Genomic DNA, 12,848 nt, shown 5'->3' on the forward strand with positions numbered 1-12,848 from the left:
ACATTGGGAAACATTACATGCAATGGGACCCATAGTATATCAAAACAAGAAATGAGCAGCTTTGGCTTTTTTTTTTCCTTCTTTTTTTTTTTTTTTCCTTTCCTTTTTCTCCTTTTTTTTTTTTTTTTTTTTTTTTTTTTTTTTTTTTAATACTGTATTTCAAAGCTTAGTATTGATAGTCAGGAATTGAATATAAATCTCAGCTTCAGGGAAATTTAGTGACAGTCTCTTCTCTCATCTGGTCAATATGGATCTGTTCATTTTTGAGGTTATTGTCTGCAAGGAAGAAAAAGGGAGGACATTTCTTTCTTATAAGATGAAACTTCAGTGTCACTCTCTCAGACCAGACGTAGGCATAAAGGAAAAGGCATTGAGAATTTTGACCACCTAAAAAGCCAGTTCATCCTTCTGAGCATTCTGAGCCTGTCAAACACATTGAGCTATTTATAACGGGAAGCAGTTATATATTTGTCTCAATTGTAACTGTTCAGCTCACTGAATCCCCAGATTCCTTACCAGTGTATTACCAAGATAATTTATGGCCAGCTCCCTGCTGGTGTAGGGCCTCATTAAATGTGTATCCTCTTTGACTTGGTATGCCATCTCCATAACACAGGCCCACCACTAATTCCATGCTTACACATCTCACACTAAAAACATGAATTAAAGCTGTTACAATATAGAGCTCTTAGGTATGATGTGGTAACTAGCCTAAGGGAAATTCCCACTCAGGCAACAAAAACAATGAAATGGATCTTATTTAAGCTGAGGCCCAGAAACTGGAAGAACCCATCTACCTGTATCTTAAGACTTGGAGGAGATGGTATTTACAGGGAAGTACAGGAGTCTGAAAAGTTTCCTTTCAAGCTCTACAAATTAAAACAGACACAAAGCTGTTGCCATTTAGAAATGAAAAAGTAAGAAGGTTGCAACTGGAAGTGGAAAATGGATTTGGAAAGAGATTTAATTTTAATGGAGAAGCTGGGTGAAAGCTAGGGGCAGGAGCAGGCACCACTTAGGCCTGTATGTGATGTCAAGTGGAAAGCTCAGGAGAGGGATGCTGGATGCTGGAGTAAGATTGATTTAACAATAGATGCAATTTAAGTGAAAAGGCTAAGGTGCTGGCAACAGGGGGTTGAGATGGCATCCATTTAAAAGCAGATCTAATTTAAACAGAAAGGCCAAGGAGGTGGAAGGTGGAGACTAAAATTAAATCAATATTGAATTAGCTAAGTAGAAGCTTGAATCAAATCTGCTAGTTTAAAAAAAAGGGCATACTGTGAGTATTTGGGGACCAAGGAATGGACCTAAGAAATGTCAACGAGCTGTCAGTATACAATATATTGCCTCTAAATTGAAATTGTATTTCCATTTTAGTGAGAATATTATTTATTACAGTAGTAAACCAAGAAATCTTAAAGGAAGGTGTAATTCCCAGCTTAAGGAAAAATGCATTATTATAATTATATACCTATTTGAAGCAAATCGTCTTTTAGGTATATATTAATCTATGTATATATATACCTGGGATATGGTATATAGTATTCAGAATCACAGAATCACAGAATTGTCTAGGCTGGAAGAGACCTCAAGATCATCGAGTCCAACCTCTGACCTAGCACTAACAAGTCCTCCACTAAACCATATCTCTAAGAATCAACAACAGAAATGTTTGACATTAATTACATTTGCAAAACAGGAATTTATAAGGTAGTAATGAGCTAGCCTTTAAATGCTGTCCTTTCTAGTTATCAGTCTGGAAACCAACTAAAGGCTAAGGGGAGTTTGTATTTACCTATGTTTGGAACAAAATATGTGTGTGATATATATATATCAATACACGCACACATTCATACACATATACACATTCACCTACATACATGTTTATCCATTTATTCATAAAGGTCAGAATTGGCCAATATATGCCCTGGTAGTGTTCTGACACATTTCTCTGTTCAGAGAAATATGTTAGTACGCTCTGCAAAAAATAAATCAAAAATATTTTGCTTTCCATAAAAATATTTCTAAATGTTTAAATGAAGGCCCATTTAAACATTATATATATATACACACACACACACACACACACACACATATATGCTACTGCTCTCATCTATTAATATTCTGTGGAATATTCAACAAAAATTCAACAAAAATTCTTTGTGATAAAGTGATAAAGTGATAGTTTACTACTGAATTTCAGGAAAAAAAATCCATTTCATATTTATAGGAAGAATTGTGGATAGGCACTGGAGGACTCTTATAATGAGTGATTTACCCTTATCCTTTAATGAAAAATAAATAAGCTGCTGGCTAGCATGAAAATAGTATCTAGACTATCATCTTCATACCTATGCCAGAAAAGATAGTCAGAGTTTAATGCATAATTAAACTTGGTGACGGCAGAGGAAATTAGAGGCAACCCTACAGTAAAAAATGAGTTCTTTACTGAAGATGTATTAAAATATTTTGTTCAAGTGGTTCAGAAACTCAGGGAGAATTTCTTCAAGTTATGTGAGTCGCATATTATAGCAGGCTATGCTTCATCAATGAAAAACTGAATTAGTTTATATGTCTTTTAGATGTTGCTACTCTCTCATACTTCATCTACACCCTACTTGGATAAACCCTACATGTTACATTGCACATTAAATTTATGATACTTTCAGGCAGATAAGTTTTGCTGCTGCTAGAAATATTCCAGAGCCAAGACTTCCCCTTCTGTATATTATGCACTATCTATTATTTAAAGACCATCTCTCAGCTAGAACAAGGTGTTCTGTAACAGTCCATGGAGATTACATCTGGAAACAAAGACTATTTTGTACATTTTGCTAGAGGACTGTAAAAGCAGAGGATGGAATGGGTGTTTTGTTCTTAGTTGTTTTCCTGAAATGGATTATTCATCTACAGTTTTAAAGCAGAATAAAGAAGGGGGAATCACGCCTTCACTGTAATTTATTTATTTATTTATTTATTTTTCCACTGACTTAACTAGGATCAAGATTTCTTCTTGTCTTCAGCATTTATATTGTTTAACAGTTTTTATTTTATGCTACTTCAGAGGTTTTACATTTGTTTTTCTGAATTGTATCTATGTGCTTATTTCCATAGGAACAAGAACAAATGCTTGTTCAGGCAATTGTATAATAAAGCAATGTAAAAAAAAAAAAAAAAAGTAAGAAAAGAAAAGAATGTAGTGTTAATTTAAATAGTATAATGTGCCATAGGTATTTGCTCCTTCATTAAATATTTCAGAATTCACTATATCAGTTCAAAATAGGACCAAACATGCATTTTCAGTCAATTCACACATTAAGGCTAATGATATGTAGGAAGACACTAACAGGACTGTAAGACCATGAAATGTTGTTGCAATAATAGGTTTATCCTGCATATTTACTGTACGGGAGAAAGTGGAGTAAGCATGATAGCAAATAGGTGAGTCTGCATCTAATCAGTAAACTCCCAACTGGACAGGCCTCTCTTGTCTATGGAAGCTGGAAGCTGACATTTGGCTCCATTAAATTTTTGGTGGGGTTGGCCTGGGCCACCACTGAGCTGAGGGAGCCTCCTGGACACTTATGGTGGTATTTCTGATCGTATGTCACCTGCTTCTCTTCTCTGTTTTATAGTGGACATCTACAAGGCAATAACAGCAGCCATTGTCTTACTGGTACACCAAATTCTGTGATTTTGTGTCATTCTTCCAGATGAGCAGATGCAAATTTCTTTTCAAGCCTTCCAAAAATACTGATTGTCATTTTGCAGATATGCAAAAGCCAGGAGAATACTCTCAACCTGGAAGCTATAATGCTGTTTGAGAACCAGGAAGCAAAATTTACCATCATTTAAAAAGTCTGTGTCAAGCATATTCATCTGCTGGTCAGTAACAGCACATTTTGTTTCAATACCTAAAGTCATTATGGCCTAAAGATGAAAGTGGTGAGTGCTAAAGCTCAATGATGATCTTTGGCTGCTGTTTGGAAAGTTTCACAAGTATTCATTTTCAGTGAGATAATTTAAGATAGTCGTCATCTGAGGATGTTTGAATCTGGTAATGCCCAATAGAAGTTTAACGCAGTATCCTCTTTCTTGGTCATCTTTTATGTTAACTGTTTTATTGTAAAAATCATATATTTTTTAGGAGTTAAATGGACTCAACCATATGGGAAATTGCAATTGATGTAAAGATATTAGTAGTGGATTCCCAAATACTGCTTAGTTAAGTAAACATGTATATTTATACATAAAGGTAATCACACAGACATGGATATGTTACTACTATTAGCTACTATGATAGCTCTTCATTCCTTTTGCAAAACATAGCATATTTATAAGAAATTTATCACTGCTGGACCTCCTGTGTAACTACAAAAATTAAAAGCAAATAAAAAATTATCTTGCATTAGATTACTGACAACAGATGCTCAATGATGTGCATAAATGCAATACCATATGTCAGATAAAGCATTGTGGTAGTTTTTCAGTGTTGTAAATAATTTGGCTTACTTAATTTTTGTCTAATGATAGCACATGGAGGTTCCTATAGATAACGCAGTATAGGGGAAACTCGCTTTTTAAAAAGCAGGTTATTGTCTTCTGTTCTGAAATACAGCAGAGATCTAAAAACAACTGGTTCAGGGGAGAGACAAACAAAAACCATTTTTTTTTTTTTGTTAACTTTGTTCTTGTGGTTTCATTTGTTGAATAAAACTTTTCTTTATGATGAATGGAAGCCCTTTCCCTTATTTTCATTTATGTACAAAAGAGGCTTGAACTTCCTTGGATTGACCTTTTGATATTTCAGTCTTGTTTTTATAATGAATGGTGAAAGAACGATTGTAGGTTTGTCATAAATCTTCCTCTCTATTTTCATGTCTTTTTCCTTATGCAATTTATATGCAATTCAGCTTCTACTTTACATATTCACGTACAGTACAGAACTATCACTTTTGAGATTTGTCAATGTCATATTTATGAAATAGTATTTAGCAGCAATAATGATATTGTTTCTCAAAGAAAGTCCAGAAAATATTTATAAATTTAAAAACATTTTTAACATTTTTATTTTGCCTAGTCTCCAGACTCCACTTTATTAAAAGCATTCTGTAACTCTGACAGGGTGGTAACAAGCTTCTGAGTTCATTTTTTGGAGAAAATGATTCACAAACAGGATAGTGACAGGCTTTTATGATTACGGATTTCACTTATTCTGTTCCTTCAAAAGGGCTTATATAGATTGATAGATCTACAAAGATAGAAATGAAAAAATGAAAGGAAGAGATATAAATAGACTTTTTCATTAGGATGAATGATGGAAGGTATTAACCCCACTACAGCAGCGTGCCTTTTACATGTCTTCTTTTTTATTCCTTTTGACCTGCTATCATCTTCTTTCTAAGTAAAAGTTAACTACAGTCTGGAATGTAGGTAAAGGTGAGCAATAGCTGGAAATAAATGTTTCTTCAAGCATTATTACTGTTCAGAGAAGTGTCCATCAGCCAAAATGTCAGCCTCAAAATCCATTTAAGCACTGCACAGAGGCTAAACAGGCAGCTATTATTAATTTTTAAGTCTGCCTGACAGGTTTCAGACCAAGAACTGGGGTTAACTTGATGCACTGAATATTGCAGAATGTATTTAATTAGGGAGGCTGTGACTCTCAGATGGCCGAGGATTTCTTATATGCAAACGACTGCAAAAATATGATAGCTGCATTTACCTAAGAAAGGAACCTGTTGCATCATATTAAAATGCATAAAATTGCTCTTTCATTACAGTTTCTTGAACTTTTATCCTAATGTAATCATTAAATAATTTAAACTTGACTATTTTGAAGCACCACTGTACTTCTCTTTTAAATATTTTTTTTTCATTATACTGCAAGTTAACAATATGAATTTTTCCAGAATAAGCCCTATTCATTTTTATGCTCTCTAGTTACCAAACCAAATAATTTTCCCACTGCGCCTTGCATGGATGTTTCCTCATTTAAAACATAGCTGTGGAATTAATATAAATGAATTAACATTTGTCTTTAATGTATTTATCTATAAAAATGAAGGATTATAAAACACAAATAGGCATTAAGACACAAATCAGCCCAAAGTGAGTTACTAAAGGGCTATTTAGTTGCTTCTGACTGGATTCGGGATCTTAGAAAAATATATATTAAAAAGCAACAAACTAGAAATTATTTCACTCCACTGGTTGTTAAACCTCCTAGATGTATCAGTTCTGCTGTTTGCTCCACTTCCAGCACACAGCTTTTTTTCTCTGTCCCAGACAATCCTCTGTTAAATAATAATAATAATAATAATAATAATAATAATAATAATAATAATAATAATAATAATAATAATAATAATAATAATATATTCACACAAGAATCTGGAAGATTATAATCGTACAAGTGAAAATGGGAAACTGACACAATCCTAATGAAAGATTTTAGGTACTGTTATCTCATTAGCATTTGATATGCTTTATTGTTTAATAAATAAGTCAATTGTCCATTCTCATTGATTTAATTTTCCATTGATATCATACAGCATGAAACTCTCAGAAGATGGTGGGTAGCAGTTAGAGGATAGAGGGTCTGGGGTAAATGCATTTTGTAAGTGAATAAGGCCATTACCTTGACAATAACCCTCTTGGGGGGCCCCAGATGTAAACTGCTTATACTCTTTATCAGGTGATGGTATTTTCCAAGAATATGCTATGTTCTTTGGTCTGAGTTTTGTATTTCTTTCACACATGCCTAAACACTGATATGTGAAGCACACTATGAAGGACTAAACAAACAAACAAAATATATAAAACACCAATGGAAAAAGTAAAGTATCTTCCTGGGTATAGATATCTGTGTCAGTATGCGTGTGTGCACATACAGGCAGCATTGCTTTTCTAAAAGTACTGTAGCCTGTGTCTTTCTTATGAGTTTGTCAGACTTCCTGATCATTTAATGAAGCCTCCCCATTCCATTTTGTTAGCAGTTGTCTCATACACAAAATTTCCCGACATCAATATGAAGCCTGTATGAAAAGCAGCTGTATGAAAAGAACATTTGTCTCTCCATTTCTCTGTAGTCTTTAGTCCACATCTCGTATATCTTGCTGCCACCCTCACCTTTGGAGCTATCCTATATTACCAGTTCCTGACTAATCAGCACTTCGTAGCTTTCTAAGGGAGCGTTGTTTAGGCTTCTGCTCCTCCTTAAGACCTACATTTTATGTTGCTTCTCCAAGTGTTCATATTTCTCATTTACTGCTCCAGGTTCCTTTAGCCTTTTCAAAGTGAACAATGTGTACAACAATTTAATGACTTCCTCCCACTAAATATTATCCGAGAATTTCTTTGCTATATTTACTTGGTATTAGAAACCTAAATGAAAGCATGAAAATAGATTTGACACTAATAACTGTCACATTAGGATGGAGAACTGAACACAGTATTGTTTGTAACAGTGGAAAAATATATTCACACTGTTTTCATCAAAAAGTCTATTTTTCCATCACAGCCATGAATTACCTGAATTATGTTTTCAATAAGATTTTCAAGATATTACCAAATACTTCCTTATGACATGAATTATTTTTTTGTACTCTATTTATCTCACCCACTGGTGCTATTCTATGAAGAAACAAAACAACTATGTTAAGATTTATGAGTAAAACTTAAGAAATAAATATTTGGTTGTACATTATTTATCCTATAGCTATATATATATATATATATATATATATTTTTTTTTCCTAAAGGCAGATATACTGCTTAATTCCTTACATATGAGAGGAGGTAATTGACACAAACACATCCTTTTATTTTAAATAGTTTTGTTCTGCTTGCTCCTGTTTGCTCATTCAATATCATTGCAGTTTCACTACTGTTTTTAAGAATACTTATGATAGTCATGTGCTTATAGCAAGTTTGTTAGGCAGTTCTCACAGTCAGTTTTCACACAGCTTCCTACCAAAGCATTCAACATATTCATATTTTTCCAAAGACCATTTAATTGTTTTTGATAAATGCTTTTTAAAAGATACTCACATTTTCAAACTCTGAACAATATATGGGTATGTATATGTGTTTTCTTGATAAAAGCATGTTAAGAACATGGAGTCAGCATTTCTGATGTGTGGTCTAGTTACTTTTAAGTGCTGAATAGGTCTATCTAATTATTGATGAGAGTAATACAGTACACTGTAAATGGCTTGACCTGTCATCTGCATTAACTTTACTGCCGATAAAACTGTCATTTGGAAAAACAGACTAAATGTCTTCAGGAGCTTTGGTTCAAATTTAAATATACATACAGAAAAACTCATGTATATATGCAGCATGGATCACATCCTTTTCAGCAGAATGACTGGTTCATGCAATTGGTTCACAGATCCCTACAAACAAGTTCAGTAAGTATAATCCTGACACTTGTAGTACCTAAATACTACAGTGTAAGTATGGGTTTGAGCAAAATTTGTTGTGTACATGACTGTCATATTCTGCCATTTTTACAAACTTTGTTCTTCATCTTGGTAGTTAATGCAAGACTAAGTCTCACCCCAGGTACTGTAGCTCCAGAGATGGATAGGTGTGTATCAGTACTTACAGCTGTCCTCTTCCTCCATGAAAATACTGATCACGTAACAGGCATACACAAATCCAATCAGCTGCATGAAAGAAAAGGAAAAGCAATCATTAGAACACTCTGAACACTTATTAATCTTTTATTACAATGCTATATAAATACAGGTATCACAGCTATATTTAGAAAAAATTTGCTTCAATTTCCTGAATTTATATGTAAATTTCAGAGCAAGTGGTCACAAACAGATAAATTAAAGAGACTTTCTCTTTTTTTTGCACGTTACATTATATTTTAAGATCTTTTTCTCTTTTCTAGCCCCACTGAGATCATCACTGATGAATGCTACTACAAAACATTAGGTCTGAACATCATGTTAGAAGTGCTTGGATCTTGATGTTTAGCTACTATGTACATTCCTTTGATTGTTGAATACTTCTGTGCTCACGTGGCTCTGTCAACATTCAATGCTGAGGGCCCCCTAAGAACCTAATTAAGATATAAAGAAGATAAAATATTTACTGAGTGCTATAGAATTAAGTTATAGTAAAGGTATTACAGAATCCACAAGAGATATCATTTTTCTTAGATAAAGTGATCCAGTGAAGGACTGCTTGGCCAAAGTTTAACTTGGTATGTGAAAAATCATGATTTAACTAAACAGTAAAGTTGTGTTATGATTCATCTGCATTAGGAAACACCTTATCAGAAGGACCTATCTGCAAACCACATTCACTATGCAAGAAAAGAGCAGACGCATTTCCTCAGAGGACAACACCAGCAAAATCATGCCATTATTTTAACAAGAGCTCCCATAAGTACTTTCTTCCCTGTCCAGCTCTGTGTCACTTGTGCAACTGAGAGGAAGGGATTAAAATCTTAGGACCAGGGAATAGAAACTCTGCTCATTAGCTTTTCATACAGACAAAATGTTTTCTTATGGCCATCACCAAAGATGAAGAAAATTCCACTGGGAAAGAAAACATAATAAACTGCACTGCCCAGACATGTCCATGCTTGAGAAAATATTGTTTGTGCAGCTGTACACAATTTGTGCTATCTGAAAGCCTTGAAGAGGCTGTTCATGAAAGATTTCTAAAATAACCTAGAGATTAGTGTTGTTTTTTTTTTTTTTTTTTAATCTTTTTGTCTGATCCATTAAAAAAAAAAATCTAATTAAAATAGTTCCTTTAAGGGTGTCATGGATCGACCATCTGAGAAGGAGGTAATTTAATAGCATCTAGACAGGTATAAGCTCCTTCACTGGCACAGAAATCATTCCAACCTGCTTTCTTCTTGAGCTATACCAGGAGCTTTACAAGCAGCTCCAAGATCCTCTCTGCAGACAAAAAGCTTGTCCACACAAGGGAATTCAGGGAAGTTAAGATGAATTAACTAAAGCTGTGAAATCAATGCATGTAAGATAAAGCACATTAAATCCCTGTGTGGCCTTTTCCATTCAGAAATAAAGTGGCCTCAGTTCACTGTAGCTTAATCCTCCTCCAAGGGATTAATCTTCCCCATGGAGAATTAAGCTTCAGTACACCCAGGCCAAGTTCCGTGTGAATGAGAGCTGTCACAGCGTTGCAGCCCAGTCCTGCCAGCTTCCTCTCTTGGGCATTCACCTCACCAATGTTTTGGGAAAATGAGCCAGTAAGTCTAATCCAGCTTTCCTCTCACTTTGAGCAAGCTGCAGCTTCCTTAGCTTTTCTGGGAGTCATATTTACTGGGAGAAATTGTCACAGCCTTTATCAGGTGAGTATTGGATCGAAGTGTCTTTCACATAGGTTAACTGAAGCACGATTATATAAAGGCTTTCAAGGGATAAAAAAAAAATCACATTATATTTGAGGTATTTTGCTTGTGCCACCCAAACATTACACATAAACTGCTGTTGCATTAAGTATCATACAAAACAAACAAACAAACCAGAAAATGAGTGGCTTTTCGAGAGGAAATGTCACCTGCTTATCTGCTTATTTACAGTATTTCCAGGTCACCACTGACAGTGTGAGATTTGACTAGACAAGTCACTTGGGTTTGTTTCTTCTCCCGAAGTATGTGACTGAAATATTTTGAAGAGAAAAGCTGCTGAATAAATAATGAACACAATAAAAATGAATTGTAGTACAGCTTTTCAGGACAATAACAATTCATGGAAAACATGGTATCAAAAAAAAAAAAAGAAAAATAAAAAAATCAATAAAACAGATTAGACAATTTTAAATGGACCTGTCCTAGTAATTCTCCCTCTTTTATGCCTCTAGATGAGGTTACTAGCTATACCATACAATATTTGAAGACTATAGGCCACGATTAAATAGAATTAAGCATACATAAAAGACTGTATATGAAGGGAATTGCAAGTGGTCACAGGCATCGCAGCAATGATGCCCAGCAAGTTGGCAGTGCAGCTTGGCATGTGCCCTGGATTGGGGGTGACCTCTTGCTTTGTGGAATATCTTGCAGGAAGCACATATTTTTTGTGCTATATAATGTGTGCTGGTGTCATTCTAGATATAGGCTCCAACCTCTGCAGTTCTTCCGCACCATTCCCATAACAATATTTGGAATCTGACTACAGAAAAGACCACATTTTTATCTGTGCATCACCCTTTGCTGTCTGGCTACTCCATGGTGTAGCCTAGCTAAAGCTGATGATTGGGTGTCCTCACCCTCTGCCTTCAGCAGTAAATCCTAAATTTGCTGAGCTTCAGAGCACCCTGAAAACATTACCTCTTCTTCCTGATGTGAGCAAAGAATGGCGGTACAGACAGAGCATTGGAAATAGGAGTGACAGTTCAGCCCACAGTCTTTGTGGGTTGAATGTTTGTGAAGGAAGCTAAACGATTTAGAATTATTTACCGTTATCCAATTCTGTATTTTGTAATTTTTTTGTACTCAAACTTGTTGAGAATGCTAGTTCCACCTCTCATTCTCCCAGCACAGGAAGAGATTTCCACTCTCATAGGTAACAACCTACTTGACACAAAGAAGAAAGCAACAGGGAAAAATACTCTGGGAGGTCTTCCCTCCAAAAAAGTATGAGGTTTGGCAAACCTGATTGTTTTAGCAGTCATAACAGCTTACATCTTGCTCTTTCAGTAGATCTTAAAGTAAACCTTTTGCTACTGCCTTTAGAGTTTGAAACATGCTGTTGCAATGTCTTTGTCTTATTTATGGCCTTATTCTTGAAGAATCAGCCACCTCTTTCTGCTTCTTAGTATTTCTTTATATTTCTTAGCATTAGTAGATAAATATTCCTCAATCAGACAAAAATCGATATTACATATTATGTTTATGGCATATACTGGTTTAAAAGATAGACTTTCCTCAACCTGATTATCAATTAATGCCTAGAGAAGTAAAAAAATATATATTTAACCATGCTCAGGTTTTTTTTGTTTGTTTGTTTTTTTTGGAGGAAAAGGAAAAATCAGGTCTTTAATCACAATGGGAAGTATCAAAATCCACCATATTTCAAAAACAACTTTCTGTAATTAAAAGGTAGAATGCATATTTCTGAAAGAATACAACAACAAAGAGAGAAAAGAGCCCTTTGACATTAATTGTTAGGTATAGGTGCTCAGTGGTGGACAGCAATATTTGGCTTGTAACTAACATACTTGTAATTAGAGCTGGGTAACTGATATCTACAGTACAATTAGTAGGAAGTGATGAAGTGGGAATATAACCTTCTGCAGTTTAGATCTCTTTTCAGATCCTTAAACAGAGCTACAGCCACCACAGTGTGAATATTTTTATAAATGAATTAATTAAAACCTCTTCTTTTGCTTTATTGATGGACACACTAATAAAATATTTATTCCAACAAATTACTTTTGCTATCTTGATTAACCCAGCTGCTGTTTAATTAATAACGTTATGCTCATGTGAACCCATCCAGCCATCACATTAATTGCCAATTTGCAGTGAGCTGATTGATGCGAACTGCCTGGTTTCTTGATATTGGAAATGTTGGCTATTGGCCGGGCACCAAGTGATAGACATAAATGTGTGTTCCCTGATAACTAAAGAAACCATGATGCAAATGACCCGAAAGATATTTAATTTTCTTATCTTGTATTTCAGTAATCATTCAAGGGGACAAATGAAGTGGTTGGAACAGGATGTCCAAAGCATCAAATATCGCTAGCAATGAGAGGTGTATAAATGGGAACCTAGGGCTTGATCCAGACAGCAATTTAGATTCCAAAGTGGAACGTTAGAATCTAAGCAGGTATTGAGACCCCTGACAGCA

General features: G+C 34.8%; 1 protein-coding gene across 4 annotated transcripts in view; it reads right to left on the bottom strand.

Annotated features, from left to right (window-relative positions):
• Positions 1-12,848, bottom strand: part of NKAIN3 (sodium/potassium transporting ATPase interacting 3) — a 376,280-nt gene that overhangs the window by 16,455 nt on the left and 346,977 nt on the right. For 3 of the 4 annotated variants that reach the window (XM_038175189.2, XM_038175188.2, XM_072034572.1), the window contains exon 5: positions 8,612-8,672. In XM_038175189.2, the coding sequence (XP_038031117.1) occupies positions 8,612-8,672 (61 nt within the window). Of the gene's footprint in view, positions 1-8,563; positions 8,673-12,848 lie in introns of all 4 variants that reach the window. The other variant, XM_038175190.2, reaches the window with a different exon arrangement.

This window comes from Anas platyrhynchos, chromosome 2 (assembly GCF_047663525.1).
Source record: "Anas platyrhynchos isolate ZD024472 breed Pekin duck chromosome 2, IASCAAS_PekinDuck_T2T, whole genome shotgun sequence".
NCBI classification, from domain to species: Eukaryota; Metazoa; Chordata; class Aves; order Anseriformes; family Anatidae; genus Anas; species Anas platyrhynchos.